Source organism: Pimephales promelas, chromosome 20 (assembly GCF_988280905.1).
Source record: "Pimephales promelas chromosome 20, fPimPro1.hap1.1, whole genome shotgun sequence".
NCBI lineage: Eukaryota > Metazoa > Chordata > Actinopteri > Cypriniformes > Leuciscidae > Pimephales > Pimephales promelas.
The window spans coordinates 20,073,534-20,090,281 of NC_142788.1; the positions used below are offsets into that span (position 1 = coordinate 20,073,534).

Below are 16,748 nucleotides of genomic sequence, written 5' to 3' on the forward strand. Positions count from 1 at the left end.
TGACGAATCTTTCTAGAGCTGCAGTAAAAATGATGTCATTACACTGCTGACAGCACAACAGCAATCCCAAACCCTTTTCTAGTACCTATCCAGAGCTGTAATGTGAAAGGCAGACAGGGAAAAATACAGTCAATTTCGCTCTCCAAGGGGATAGTTTACCCTCACATCATTCCAAATCTGCATGACTTTCTTGATATAAAAGATGATGTTTTGAAGAATTCTTTTAACTGTTTTTGTTCATACAATGTCAACAATGAACTCCATTTCATTATATGGAGCAAATACATATATTATATATATAGTCATGAAACTCTAGAGGGCACAGACTGATAGGTCTTTTACATGCAATTTAAAAAAATCACATCATTACTGCATGGCATAAGCTGATTGGCCACTGCTGATGATTGGCCTGCAGCCAATGAGATTGCTTGCTCAACAATTAAATAGCAAGCAATTTATTGTTTGCTGTAATCTTGTCCTGCAGCGTGCTATCAGAATTTCTCTGAAACCTTCCGCCTCCCCAAGTTCCACCTGCCTTCTGCTATGGGGATTTATGTATGTCTATTATTGCTGCAGTATACATGCCCACAGCTGTATGTCTGTGTATCTATTAGCAGTAGCAAGTCCGTAATTGCTCTGCAGCAATAAATCAACAGCAGTAGCAGCAGTGTAACAGATCGTCCCCCAAGACCAAATACATTTCCATATTCAAGAACCTGCAAAAACTATTCCAAGAGTGGTCATGATTTAAATACATACATACAAATAATCACATTTTAAATAAATAAAAATGAATAAAAACATTATTATGTGTTCCACAGACCAACAGAAAGTTCAGAAATACTATTTTAATTTTCAGGTGAACTGTCCCTTCAGGCACTGACAAAACATATATAATGTAACATCAGCGATGTGTTTCTTACAAAAAAAAGCTGCTAGTTGTAATTACAACATCCACCAATAGGTGCTAACTGGGACGTGTTTTAAAGGGATAGTTCACTTTGAAATTAATTTTTGGTATGTTTTAGCTTACCTCAAGGGGATCCAAGATGTAGGTGTCTTTGTTTCCACAGTATTTTCAATTTTGACATTTTTTTGGTCAAAACGTTGTTGTTTCAGTCATACACTGGAGGTGAAGGGGATCTTCAACCGGTTCACCTCAAAGAGCATGCACAGAGAAGTCAAAATTAAACAGGATTTATTGACTCGTACATGTAAGTACACATTGATGGCCTAAGACACGAAACGAGCGGTTTGTGTGAGAAAACGAACAGTATTTATATCGTTTTACCTCTTGTAATCATAGCCATGACAAAATGATCTGACGGCACGGGCGCTTTGGTCTGCGCATGCGCTGGAAGTGATTGCTTGCGTGCCCACGTCGCTCTTTGTTTATACAGAGATTTCGGAAGTTTTACCTTTCACTAAACATATTTACATATACGGGAAACCGCAATGGAAGACGATTTCGGTATATCTAAATATGTTTAGTAAAAGATAAAACTTCCGAAATCTCAGTGTAAAAATTGAGTGACGTCACACGCAAGCGATCATTTCCGGCGTAACATTGAACTGATTCAGTTCGGTTCAGTTGGACATTGCACAACTGATTCAGATCACTTGGATTACACGAGGTAAAAAAGTGTACATTTTGTACGAGGTAAACAAAGTGTACTTACATTTACTCATTAAATCATTGAGTCATTAAATCATGTTTAATTTTGACTTCTCTGTGCATGCTTTTTGGTGGACCCCCTTAGCCTCCAATGTATGACTGATAGACAACACCGGTTTGACTGAAAAATGTCAAAATTGGAAATACTGTGGAAACAAAGACACCTGCATCTTGGATGCCCTTGAGGTAAGCTAAAACATATCAAAAATTAATTTCAAAGTGAACTATCCCTTTAAGCATCCGTTCTTCTGCGTAAAAATGTTTTCATAATTTGTGGCGTATGTCTTTTGAACAAAAAATCTTATCGTGGCTCATTACGAAATAGCCTAAGGAAAAAAACTGACCGTGAAGACGGGGATAGAAAGTGAGAATGACAATAAAAGCAGTGCAGAAACAAGAAAGACCAAATGTACTCGGGCTAACCAACCCCCATCAGGGAAGTGTGTTAATCTGCACAAGAAATCACTAAGCATCTGTGCCCAATGCAGATATAAGACGGACTTCAATTGACGGCATGAAACAAGTGGGTAATTGTCACCGTAACAGCATTACAAAACACAGAATATAGCCATGGGCTGTTATAGCCGCGGATTTGTGCTTTTCCACCATCAGCACCTAAAACACTTTCTCCTCCATGCATAATGTAACACTATTGATTTATGATAGTGCTGTATATTTGAGAGGTGATATAGCCAAAGTTTGCTCACTCTGACTGCACTGCTGCACTGCCGGAGAAACACACTCTCTCTCTGGAATGAGGGTGTGCCGGTGCCTGCGTTGTGCTTCACAGATGGACTGGCATATTTACGAGGGGTTTCCAGCAGGGTGAGACACTGAGACTGGCCCCCCAGTTGATCAGGCTGAGTTTTACCGAAACTGACATCCACCCCATGCACTGTTCTTGAACTCTATCTGATGCTAGGATCCCCTGTGCAGCAGGTAAAATAGTATTATTGATGGGAGGGGGAGAGTTTTACATCCCTGCAGCTATGATTGCTCACTTAATACACGCACGCACAAACACAGTCGCTGTTGTGCGCTGTTGAGAGCAGTTCACCTGCCAGATCAGTGTGTACTCTGCTGGCAGATGGAAATAACTCATCACAGAGAGAAAACACAACAGCAACAACAAAAACGCACACGGAGGCCGTGATGTGGGCAGAAACCGCTTTGATTAAATATTTCCAAAGGCTTTTGAAAGGGCAAGAGATTAAAAAAAAAAAATCGTGCCACTCGGTCATCATCTGCTTTCAAAGTGTTTGACGTTCAACCGGAGAGATGAAATAGAAGCGATAAAGAGCACACAGTTGATGTCACTGGAGCAACTGCATCCCTGCTTTGATGTGATGGACGCAGCGTGCACGTGCACACACACACATAGTAAATGCGCACATTGAGACACCTGCTGGGAAATCCAGTTGTTTAAACTAGTCTTTTGCTAGTCTAAGCAGGTTGACCAGTTGCCATGACCGCCTTAGGTTGTTTTTAGCTACGATTTAAAAACAGCGATGCTCAAAAATGCATTTGAACATAGGTTTGAATATAGCATAATCTGGATTTTTCAGCAGGAACTACTTCAGACAGTTGTAAAAATCAAAGTAGCACGTGTATGGGAAGCCTCTTTGTTTCCCTCTATCACAGCTCATGCAACCTGTTTCTCCCTAGACGCACAAATCCATCTTTCCAAGCCGTTCAAACAAATGCAAACTACTCCAAAAGGATGCAACACTTGAGTACTCACCAATACTTGTCTGTTTCTTCTTACTCTTTCTCTCCCTGATCCCTGCTTTGATGCTTACGCTCGGCAGCGCCCAAGCAGAATGAGCCTCCACCGCGTTTAAGAACCCCGTTTCTATGGCAGTGAGAGCAAGCCAGTCAGCAAGATACGGCGAAAGGCTGGGGGCAGATCCCTCACCGAGCTCTACGCACACTTACAAACTCTCCACACTCCCATTATCCCTGTGGTGTTGCACTGCACGGCTCAATACACAACACGCAGGGCAAAGACCTGTCTGTCACGGGGGCCGATGTACATCAGAGATATAAAACACCTGAGAAACAACTGGAATAACAAAGCAGCGGTGCTGCATAAGTTTTGTTGCATGCATATTAATGAGGCGAACTCATGAATATCAAACGTGTTTATTGAATGCAGGCAGCAAAGGAGAGATCGAATGAGTTTAGGATGTGTCAATGGATGAAAAGGGACCATTGTGCAGCGTGGTTCTGACAAAGTGATTAAAGAGACCCGTGACAGCTGGAAAGATGGACGGAGAGCGTGTGTAAGACAAGCCAACAGCCTTTTATATATTCTAATGGCTGTTTAATTTCACTCCAGCCTTAGACTGCGGCGTCAACTGGGGTTTGAACCACACTGCAGTACTTTCTTCACCCGAGCTGGAGAGATAGCGGTTCCCCCCTGCCTCGCTCCGTCTAGATTACCATCACCCTATCGGTATGCATTCAGCTGAACACACTGAACGAGGAGAGCAGTAGGACCACCTTCCTCCTGCTATTTTCTGCGCCAGGGATGCACCTTGTGTGTCTCAAACTGAAAGCATTACAGCAGCCCTAATGAAAGACAGATATTTTGATTCACGTAGTGTACGCAACACTACACAAGAGCCCCTGAGTGATTTCAGCAGCACTGTGGTGTAAAATTGATTTTCCTTAATTTGTGGCTCAATGTATTCAGGAAAAAGGTGTCTTCGTTGCCTAAATATTGTATTGTATCGTATTGTGAAATCAGGGCATGTCCTCAGCTTTATCCAAAAGGATATTTTAGACAAAGGTGAAAATACCTCTCATTACTTTATAAAAAGCAACATTTAATCTTAAGTTGTGAAGCTATAACCATATGCAAGGGCTGACACTGTAGGGCAATTTCATTGACAAGCCAAGCTTTTTGCACAAAAAGGCCTCATTTATTTATACATGTCAGATGCCTGAAAGTTGTTTGTTGTATTTTCAAGACAAATGAGATGGTTTTCTGAGCGTCAATAAAGAACATATCAGATTTTTTCATTTTTTCGACACCAAGTTCCTGCATGAGCGGTTATGCTTTTTAAAAGCCCCTCTAGGGGAAAACCGATGCCTGCATCCGCAATAGGAGGAAGTGGCGCTCTGAACGTTCACAAGCTGTGGCTTCAGAGTCAGGCATCACCGGACATGCCATTCATCTCTCTAATGAGCCATATATCTACACCTCAGGTCATCTTTGGCAGCAAGCGTGACACAGATCTGACAGCACCTGGAAGCCTGCTGGGAGATTCTGGGTGAGAGGTTCAAAGCAAAAGAGGCTCAGGATTGAAGCATCATTCTTTAGAGACTCGGCATGTTGAAAAGTATAATCAAAATCCTATTGGTTTATTCTAAGATGTTTCAGGAGTGCTTTAAAACCTGTCAAAATCCACCAATCCCTTAACAAAGGGCACTCGCACTTAAAAGGAGGAGAAGAGGTTAAGCGCAGACTTGTGAAAATGATCTGAAAAGGGCACTGTGGGGAAAAAAATGTGATTCATAATAGGACTACCCACAGTACATGATCTGATCAAAGCTATATGTCCCTGGGAATTTGCATCATTGTGTTTCACAAATGTTTGTCTGCAAAGCACTTTCATGAGCAAATGAGTTTCATTGGCAGTTCAATTAATTTCACAGCAAATAAACACTCAAATTAAAGCTCTAGTGTGAAAGCACAATCCAGAGCTCAATTTCCAAGCCAGGCACTTTACAAAGGAAGGAATGAGGGAAGGATTGAAGGAAGGAAGGATGGATGGATGGAAGGATGGATGGAAGGAAGGAGGAAAGGATGGATGGAAGGAAGGATGGATGATGAATGGATGGGTGGAAGGAAGGAAGGAAGGATGGATGATGGATGGATGGAAGGATGAATGATGGATGGATGGATGAAAGGAAGGAAGGAAGGATGGATGATGGAAGGAAGGATGGATGATGGAAGAATGGAGCAATGGAAGGATGGATGGATGGAAGGAAGGATGGATGATGAATGGATGGATGGAAGGAAGGAAGGAAGGATGGATGATGGATGGATGGATGGAAGGATGAATGATGGATGGATGGATGAAAGGAAGAAAGGAAGGATGGATGATGGAAGGAAGGATGGATGATGGAAGAATGGAGCAATGGAAGGATGGATGGATGGATGAAAGGAAGGATGGAAGGAAGGATGGATGATGAATGGATGGATGGAAGGAAGGATGGATGGATGATGGAAGGAAGGAAGGAAGGATGGATCAATGGAAGGATGGAAGGAAGGAAGGAAGGAAGGATGACAAAGTGAACAATGCATAATCCTCTTAATCTAGCTATTGATCCTTAAATCTTGCTGATTCCAAATGTCACTGAGAATAAAGGGAAGATACAGTCTTTGACAGTAATCTTACATTACTTTTCACAGTTTCTCTACATTTGACTTAAGACATCACAGTCATGTTATTGACTGCCAGCGCAGCAGGTACACGATTTGAAGTGTCTTGCAGTGTTTTTGTTTTCTTGAATTCTTGAGAGAGTACAGTAGTCAGCAGAAATCGTCCATATCGTACAGCTAATCTACACTAGCTTCTCTGGATTGATCTTTCATTCAATGACTTTGAAGTTGTTGGCTTCAGGCAGTCTTAATCCTATTTTCTCAATCCACTAATTACAACAGCTTCTCAGGACAGAAATCTGGGGTATATGCCAATAAAAATGTTTGCTTTGAATTCATTAAAGATTTTACAAAGGAGAAATAACATTTGCCTGCCAACACTGGTATTACATCAGCACAACCTGGAGAACATTTTGCTTAATTGTACATAACACACCGTTTTCAACTTAAAACTGATGGCTGTTTGGCTGTTCATTTACTCGACATAGGCGTTTTGGTGGCCTGAAAATGCAAACTTTTGAAAACGAAAACCTGTACCATATCTGTGTAAAGTACAATAACGAGAATCTCTGAAAATGGTGAAGTCATACACATGCCTATGGCTATTACACATTTATAGGCTTTTAAATGAAAGCTTTCTTACAGACTCAATGGTGATATTTGTTTTTCGAAAACTTCGTTCAAAGGGTTTGATATTTTCTAAAAGGAAGTAAAAAGGGACTTTATATCAGTGGAGGGGTTATAGCCAATGTTTCTGGCTTTGTGATCGAATTTGCTCAGAAGACAATACGTAATAAATAAAACATACAATACGTAATAAAACTAGAATATAAAATACGAAAAAATGCTAGTTTCTGTAAAAAGACAAATAAGATAAACTCATAATGTGCAATATGAATATCTTGACAAATGCAACTTAATTTCTGATCATTTGGACTTTATATATCTTCCAATCTCACAGTTACAAGACATTAGGGAGCAATATTAAAATGTGATATTTGCAATTACGAAAAATAGGGTTGCAATCGGGAGATACAGTATGAAGTTGAAATTGTAGATTAAGACGGGACAAATAATGTTACTTGTTCAGTTAAAAGAAAAAAAGGGTGCAATTGTGAGAGCCAGATAAAGTCACAAATTGTGAGATATAAAGACATTAAAATTATGACATTACTCAATTACAACAAATAAATACACAATATTGAGATTTAAAGATGGAATTATTGAGACAAAGTTACAGTTACAAAATTAAAAGTCCGACTCCAAACCGTTTTAATCGGAATTTATTTGACTAATGCAGAAATGGCCTTCCATAAATAAGATATTGCTCTTGGCCTTAGGAGACAGGCAGGGCAGAGATCGCATCTAGTTTTAAAGACACACTTCGTTTTAGACATTCATATCATACAGTTGGAGCAAAATGTTCCCTTCACTCATGCCACTTATGACTCCTCGTGGCTGTTTAACATGCAGCGCGGGTCTCGTATTACGACCCTATTCACCTCCTTCAGCACCTGTTTTAATGGTTAGTGCATTCATTTCACATTTTTTTCCCAATGTACATCACACATTTTCTAATTACATTACATCTACCTCATCCCACAACTCACAAATGTAATTTTTACAATGCGGGTCTGTGTTTTGGTGCTGAGTGCACTCCAAACTTAATTCTATCCACAATGTCATTTCATGAGTGCTTGTGTGGAAAGATAACAGTTCTTTTGGTCCGCTGTTCATTGTTCGGCTGCACAATATAACTGTTTTGATGTTTAATGAACTGAAATGGCTCAGTGCGTAAACAGATGAGTGGAGTAGGCTTCAGACATTGTGCTGTTGCTGAACAAGAGGCCAGTTTTTAGCATGATAAAAAGAGGAAGGCCGATGAAGACCATCACTGACATTGCATGAAAACGTACACTCTTATTGCGCTCGTAATTACACGCCTCACTGGATTACTTTGCTATGAAAGACAGTTGTCAGAGGGGAAAAGAATTATCACGTGGATTCCTAATTTGCATGTTGGAATTTCATAAGGTGACCTAAAGGTCATAAGCATTCGTGCATGTTTAAAAATGTCTTACAAAGGCCAGTAAGCATGCAATTATAATATATGGTACAAAAGTGTGGAGATTATAATGCTTTTATTTGAGTTTATTATGAACATAATAGTCATAAGCCTAACAACGCAACAGTTTCAGATGTATCATTTATAGTAAAGTCAACAAACTCCCTCGTAAATTCAGCTCTAAAATAAACAATTGGCTTTTTCCCCAAAAGTCTACTTGCACGCTTTTTGATCCTTTCATAAATTTTCAATTACTGTCTGATTGCCACAGTTAGTAAAAGATAGTTTATGTACCCACAGGCAAATTTTCTGATTTGAGATTTAAAGATGTCATGCAAATGCTTGACTAGCGCTGTTTTCTGCCTTATTAACAGTAAATCTGGGCGAGACACATTGAGACAACAACGGTTTGACCGAAAATGTCATAATTGAAAATACTGTGGAAACAAAGACATCTACATCTTGGATGCCCTTGAGGTAAGCTAAAACATATCAAAAATTAATTTCAAAGTGAACTATCCCTTTAAGAAAATGTTTTACATTGTTATGTAACAGGAAGCAAGAGTGGAATTGCAATATGTTCAGAATCGATTCTTTCTTAAAGACAGCTTTATTTGTATGAATAATAGGGGCACTTTAATGTGTATTGATATGCAAATGTTATCTATGTATTATTTACAAAATTACTAAAACTGAATAGATAAAATAATTATAGGCTACATAGTTTCATTATTTTTTTAGTTCCTTTTTTAATATTTATTTTAACTTTATTTCAATGACCTAAAATTATTTAGTTTTAGCTGTAAACGGTAATAACACTTACAAACTTTGCAAACCTTTAGAAATACCTCAAAGCTAGACATGGATGAAAAGCCATTTCATGAGGTCAGACAAAAACAAACCATGCAAAACAACAAAAAAAAAAATGCTAGATTGTGCTAGATAATTCATATATGATATTTTTCTTTTTGTTCCTGATGTACCGTGGTATTACAGTTCTGCTTGTTCACATTATACTCATAATGTCGGCACCCACTGTGATGGGCATATCTGCAGGGGTTCCAGATAACACTTTAGAAAACACAGCTTTTTCAACTGAGCCTTTATGCAGGAAACAGGGAAGATAATGTCTGTAAAGCTTCGTCATTGTTGGAGCAGATGCTCGTGCTGCACCGTAACACCCAGGCTGTCTGTTAACGCAGCACGACACGGAACGAGAGGAAGAGTTTGCTGCCAAACATGCTTCCTCATTTGCGTTTACACTGACAAGGAACATATTACATGCCACATAATGTATTTGCATTGATTAATGGGGTTTATACAAAACAATGAATAATGAGCACACAACACTGATCATGTATAACAAATTAGTGTCAACGATACTGAAAACTTTCACCATATAAAGAAAAAAAAAGATCCCATGAAATTAAAATACGTGCGTTAGCTTTGAGTTTAACTAGTATAGTGTACTTTTAAAAACTGGGGGAATAAATCCTTTAAGGAGATATTTAATATAAGGAAATATAGGCACAATGTAGTCTTTCTCTTCCCAGAACACGGACGTAATACTCATGTTATAATGACTGGTAATCGGATAACCTGAGATGGATCTTACCATGTGTAAAAAGGGCAATAGAGTTTAACTGCTAACGACTTGATTTGTTTTCTTTAAAAAATCTATATTCTTCGAAGCCATGAAAGCGGTGGAATATGGTCACTAAAGTGTTCTCATCCAGTTATCAATAAGGGTGCTGAGACCTCTCTCTCCCTTCATTAATCTGTCAAGCAAAACCCTGCAGCTGCTTGTGCATTTGGTGTAGGCTGAATATACTGCTCAGGTAAAGACTATCAGGCATTTCTGTATACAGACGGTACAATGTGTTTCTCTTCCGTCCTCACTCATCGCTGTGATGAGCATTGATATCCTGTGGCATTCTGAAAGATATTGTATTTTATGGTATGTGTGGTATTGTATTGTAAAATTATCAAAAACACTGGTGGTGGCGGCTGGCAACTTCTTTTTTTTAAACACTCAGGGAAAGAGTTAAGTGAATAAAAATAGTTGAGAAAGAAAACACATTTGTAATAGTATTTTGGATCCTGAGGTTTTAAAGTGACGGCAGCCAAATAAACCTGTAGGATTCTGTGTCGTTAAAGGGTAACTAAACCCCTGGTCAGAGCCTGACTCCACCCACTGGCAATATTTGAAAAATGCTGAAAAAATGGGCAGACCCCAGCGGATACGCATAATATACATAATATAATATACATGATCACTTACATCAAGACACCGAAGCAGAGGTGTAGTGGTAAAAAAAAAAGAGGTGGGTAAACTATAAATTCTGGTGGACCAAAACAGCAACTTTGTGTTGGCCAGAGACTATTGAAGAGTATTAAGATAAAGAAGTTGCTTAACTAAGAACTATACTGTTAGGACGAGGTGTTTTAATGATTTGATGGACATGGTTTCTTTATTTGTACCCATCAGCTGCAGCATGTATTTATTTTGGACAGATTGGTTTTCACACCTCTCTCTTTTCAGACCCCAGTCCCCTCAAGCTTAGGCCCCAACAACACACACTCAACCACCACAGCAACAATTACCCTAGTTTCAGAATGACACCTAATAATCATGTAAATTAGCCAGTGCTGTTGGACTTGCCGTAGCATCTATTTGCCTCCGTTAACACCATCGAAGCAAAAGTCTATTATCTTCCCGAGCCAAAATGGCTGCCAGCCAATTTGAGGGGTAAAGAGTGTGTTTTCTATAAAAGACATGATGAAACGCATGAATTATCGAAAGCGTATACACATGTAGAGTAGCTTATTTTACACTACTTTGACTGCTTTTTCCTGCACCTGCAATGCAAAACTTTCTCCATCCTTTCAAACAATACACCACAGTGCATAATGAATAATCATCTGCTGCTAATGTCCTCTACAGGGAGTCTGATGATGGGATTGTGAAAATGAGATACAGTCTAATTAGAGCTGAAGTGGAAATCTGACACCTCACCTGTGATTCGCCATCCATCATTCCAATGGGTTTTCTTGTGGACAAGGACAACTGTGAGGGTGTCAGTCTGTCTTTAAATATAAAACAGCACTCCAAGCTCATAGAGGTGAGTGTTGGTTTTTCTCCACTGAGCGCATCTCATCTTTAGACATCTGTTGACTGTTAATGGAATTGTGCAAGGCTTTCCATCCATCATCCACAACCGCACTCTCTCCTACCAGCCCTGAACAGCATCTGTGCTTCAGTTGATACACTTACATAATAACCTATAGCAGGGTAGCCCCTTGTGTTCACTCGCACAAGGAAAAATCTTGGATTTGAAACAGAAACGTTACTGTTTTTGTTACATGTTTAAATTTTGCTCCAATTTATGTTGAATGCCTCAGTATAAAACAAAGCATCTGACATTTGAAAACCGGTTCTGTTTACAGAACCGCAATGATTTGGCAGAGAGCAAAAACACGGGAAGAAATGCTGCAAAATGATAATAGAGTACAAAAACACAATTTTATTATCAAGGCACGCATGATTATAACCGTCTCGTATAATTATCTCATGATGATGAGACTGAGATTTTCCATGCAAAAAAACACAGCAAGCTGCTTGACATTTCCCTTTGAGGTAAACCCGACACTCGGCTTTAAATCTGCCCAACAATAACAGAAGAGCCCCTATTCAGCTTTTATCTGGCACTAGTGATTCACAGTGATGGTCCAATAACATGCCGTGGCATTTAGTGTCCCCACGGCTCAGCCATGGATGCCAATGGTGGGCTGGAAGGCCTTCGATTTGACTAGTGAGGTTAATACAAAGTGACAAGATTTTTGTCTACATTCACATGACACATTTCTTCCAAGTAGGGGTCTGTCAACACATCGACATGACAGAAATGTCAAAAACAAAACCAGCCAAAAATACCCCAGTCTGGCTGCAAGCAAACCGATTGAACAGGACAAAGTAATTAGACCTTCAAAAAAAGTTGAACTGAGATAAATAAACATAAAATAGAAGCAGCCTTTTTACAAATAAAAATTGTTTTGTAAACATTGAAAAATGCTTTTAATGCAATGCTTTTAAAATATTAACACTGAATTTAATAAAATATTCATAAAACATTTTTTTTTCGAATAAATGTAAAATATGCAAACATTAACAGCAGGCATTTTACAGTTGCGCTGAAAGTAAAAGTGTTGCTTTTAATGCAATGCTTTAAAAAAAAAAAATTGTTCTTGCCCTTTCATAATTAACAATTTCATGAATTAATTGCAATGTTTCCAAACTTTCCAAGCACCTTTACATCTCTAAAAAAGTAACATTTATTTTTAAATGAATTAAATTGTATTTAAGTTAATTAAAAAGAGAACAAATTAATTACAGACCTCTATAGGATCCCAACTCAAGAAAACATATCAAAACTATGCCTGCAACAAAAAATGGTTTCAGATAAGGCTTCCACACATGATGAAATGTTTTAGTCTACATCTGATAATAATACAGTTCTAATAAAAGCACGAGCATATTGTTTATGTCACAGTGCAGTAGCAACAAATCTGTGGCAAATCCAAATGATTTTTATCTCCCGGGGACACTGAACAGTTATTGCCAACGTAATTCTTTTAACTGTAATGCCTGATAGGAATATTTAGCTGGCAGTGCTGGCAGTTCAGGACTTAAAAAATAATTATTCCCACTAACACCCACACAATGCAACCGTGAGTGATGCTATACTAAAAGCAGGTCATTTAAAATTAAAGGCTCTGTTTTACAATGCTTTCGGAGCCAAAATAAATCATTTCTGATTAAAAGGAGAAACTCATTCAGAAAATAAGCATCTACAACCACATAAACCACTCTACAAATAGCAGAACTGTAAATCTCAAGGAAAAGAATCGTAATTACCCGAATCTTTGTGGTTGAACTCCTGATTGGAGATGAGGAAGAGGAACTCCTCACAGGTGTCGGGGTCCAGCCGCGGGCTGTCCTGCTTACAGAGGTCAACTATGAGAGACACTGCCTTCTGACAGATCATGTCATGCCCCTTTCCGGCAGCAGTCATGTTCCCTGACACATCCTCTGTGTTACTGGCTCCTCCAGCGGGGTCTGAACACACCCCCTCCAAATGCAAGTTTCTCCTGCTGCTGATTCTTATTGTTCCTCAAGTGCGTGTGCAAGAGTGTGTGTGAGACAGTTTTGTTTGTGCATTTATGTGTATCATGCAAATGTGTGTGTGTGTGTGTGTGTGCTGTGCTTAATGATTCACTAACGCCCCCAGGTATACAAAAGACCGCGTTATTGCATCACATTTAATCTCGAGATCCACAAATGAAATGCAACAAAATGAGTCCAGCGGTGCAGAAGGGAGGCTGTGATTATAAAGCGCTGAGCATCTGCCTCCTTCAGCCCCTTTTTTTGCTCTCCGTGCCCCCGCCCCACATCAATCCCTGCGCCCTGTAATGAATAGCCTCTCATTATGACCATTGGGCTTGTTCTTCTCAGGTCGATGTGTCCCTCAGTGCCGCCTCCTCTTCTGAGTCTGTCTTTAGAGATCATTCAGGGCCCTGTGTGTTTGTGTAAATATGTACCATTTGTGAGACTTTAATGATGCTTCTGTTGAGCAACTATTTGGAAGATTCATTACTTCAATTTCTGTTTCATGATGACTGTGACTAAATGTGGCCGTTTGTAGTTAACTGTGTTTACATCTTCGCTGCCTACGTATGTGATATATGGGGATTTTAATATGTTCGGAGCACTAAGTAAACAGCCGTATTAACTTGCAAATCAACTGCCAAGAGGAATCAGTGTTATGGGTGATTTTGTATCTGTGAGGAAAAAGAGAGATATAAAAAGATATACACACATGCATATATAAAACAATGATATTACATGTATTTATAGACATGTAGTTCATGCTTCATATAATAGACAACAAAAAATGAAATGTATAATGCAATAATAAATAAAAATACAATATTCTTGGTCCAACTACACTGTAAATAATGTCAACCCACTAAAAATGACTAATTGCGGACTTACATTATTAAATAAAATAAAGTGACTACAGCAGTAATGAGAACTGCATTTTTTTAACATTATGATATACAGTATGTTCTATGATGTGTGTATATATATGTAAACTGATGATATTACACTTAAAGGGATAGTTCACTTTGAAATTAATTTTTGATATGTTTTAGCTTACCTCAAGGGCATCCAATATGTAGGTGTCTTTGTTTCACAGGTGTCAATGGTCATAATGAGAGGATATTTTTTGGTCAAACCGTTGTTGTCTATCAGTCATATAATGTAGGTTTAGGGGGTCCACCCTCGGTTCACCTTCTAACTTTTTTTTTTTAACATGACAATGAGTTCACTTCACTCAAATGGCTTCCACAGTCACCAGATCTCAATTGAGCATATTTGGCATGTTTGAACAGGAGATTCGCATCATAGACGTGCAGCAACTGCATGATGTGGACCAAAATCTCTGAGGAATGTTTCAAGTACCTCATTGAATCTATGCCTTGAAGAATTAAGGCAGTTCTATAGCAAAGTGGTTTTACTATTTTATTGTGGTTTGATATATTTTATGAAAACAATAAAAGTGCCCAAAGTTAAAGATTAACTTACTGAATCAAAATCACCATTTTATTTTTTCCACTGAACACACAGGGTTACGCAGGTGCTCAAAATAAACGTTTTCGTCTTCCTCTAATTTCTGCTTCATTAGATTGTTATTTCTTCTGGCTGCACTGATCTGATTGTGAAAAGCGAGAGATGACAGGCATTAGAGACTCTGCCACAGAGGAATGGCTAAGGTGACACTTCGGTTATTCATGCTACTTCATTTTTACTAATTTCCTTCAGCAACTCAAACCACTCTATTGACGCAATCTCAGCCTCTTGCCTAGAGTCTAAACAGAAGTGAATTAGATATTTTCATTGGGTTTTAGACAATACAGCTTTAGACAACAGTCCTATTTCAGCTTAATAACCACTAATCAAAAACATTGTAGGCTACTTGTTGGACAATCTGATATTTTAAAGGGTTAATTCACCAAAAATGAAAATTCTGTCATCATTTACTCACACTCATGTTATTCCAAAATCCTTAAGACTTTCGTTCATCAAAAAACAAATTAAGATATTTGTTTGAAATCTGATAGATTTCCGTCCCTCCATATATGTGAATAAAAGCCTAAATTCAATCTGTTCATCATACACTGTAAAAATGAATACGACTGAATATGTTAAATCTAATCAATAAAATTGAGGCAACAGATTACAATCAATATTATTAATTAAATTTAACAAATTAGAATTGAGTAGTAATTAACCAAATGAATTACTTAAAAGTTAACCATTTAAAATTAGTAGAATTACACATTTTTTTAAACAAAAATATCGGAAAAACAGACTGACGTCAAAGATGAATTAAGAACTCTTAATCATTATTTCACAATCATTTGACCTGAATCACTTTTTCACATCATATTTTTAGCGTTGTCAATGAAACCAAATGATCAAAACAATAAAAAGATAACTTCCGAAATTATATTATGTAGGCACACACAGACATCAAGAATTAGCATATGAATCTCAGCAATGGTGACAAACAGATTACCTCTGATCATAAGCTCATTATTTATTCATGCAACAATGCATTTATGAACTTTTTGAAGCGACAAAGTGGTACTGTAGTTGCGTGGACTGTCATGGAGGGACAGAAATTTCTCAGATTTAAAATATCCTCATTTGTGTTTAGAAGATAAACAAAAGTCTCACAGGTTTGGAACGTATGAGGGTGAGTGACTGACTTTTTTCCCCATTTATGGGTGAACTATTCTTTTAACTTTCAGATTTTTTTGATTTTGTCATAACTGGCATAACTTGCAAAGTTGCTAGAACCTGCTTTTAAATTAAAATTGATTATTGATTCAACATCTTAGGACTCAGCATTTTATCTGGAGAGAAACATTGAGACACAGTTTTCTCAGTCAGCTGCAGACAAGCTGAACAAGATTTCAACCATCTCAATGGGGAATGTAATCAAGTTTAGTAAACAATTCATAAAAAGTGCATATTACTTGAATGAACAGATCAATATGGTTTCCTCACTCTATGTTGCACTGTAAAAATTCAACTCTTTTTCTCATAATCATCCCCTTTTGGCATGTTTTAAGGGATAGTTCACCTAAAAATATATATTTTTGCCAATATTTACTCACCCTCATGGCATTCCAAATGCATACAATGTCAAGTTTGTGTGTGGATCACACACAAAAAGAATTTTAAATATCTGAATGTCAATAGCATCAAACTTAATTTGTACTCAAGTGCCTCAGAAACAAATGTCATGACATTTAAGTGGTCTATTCTTGCCAAATACATCCACAATGGAAATATTTATAAACTACTAGGAAAAATGACCCGTTTTAATTATTAAATTAAAAAGTGCCCTAAATTCTGTCATATTATTGTCCTATTTTTAGACCCAGAAAATACCCCAAATAGATTTTTAGTTGAGATGGGTAAAGTTAACTTCAAGAGTTTGGAATTCGTCCATGTGGAAATCAGCAGTGATGAGTCTCTGAAATGACAC

The 16,748-nt window shown here is 38.1% G+C and overlaps 1 protein-coding gene across 2 annotated transcripts in view; it reads right to left on the reverse strand.

Annotated features, from left to right (window-relative positions):
• Positions 1–13,273, reverse strand: part of syt6a (synaptotagmin VIa) — a 43,236-nt gene extending 29,963 nt beyond the window's left edge. The window contains exon 1 of one of the 2 annotated variants that reach the window (XM_039652628.2): positions 13,046–13,273. In XM_039652628.2, coding sequence (XP_039508562.2) covers positions 13,046–13,202 — 157 coding nt within the window. In that variant the 5' untranslated portion in view covers positions 13,203–13,273. Of the gene's footprint in view, positions 1–3,416; positions 3,587–13,045 lie in introns of those variants that run through there. The other variant, XM_089124191.1, reaches the window with a different exon arrangement.
• Positions 13,274–16,748: the final 3,475 nt, after the last annotated feature.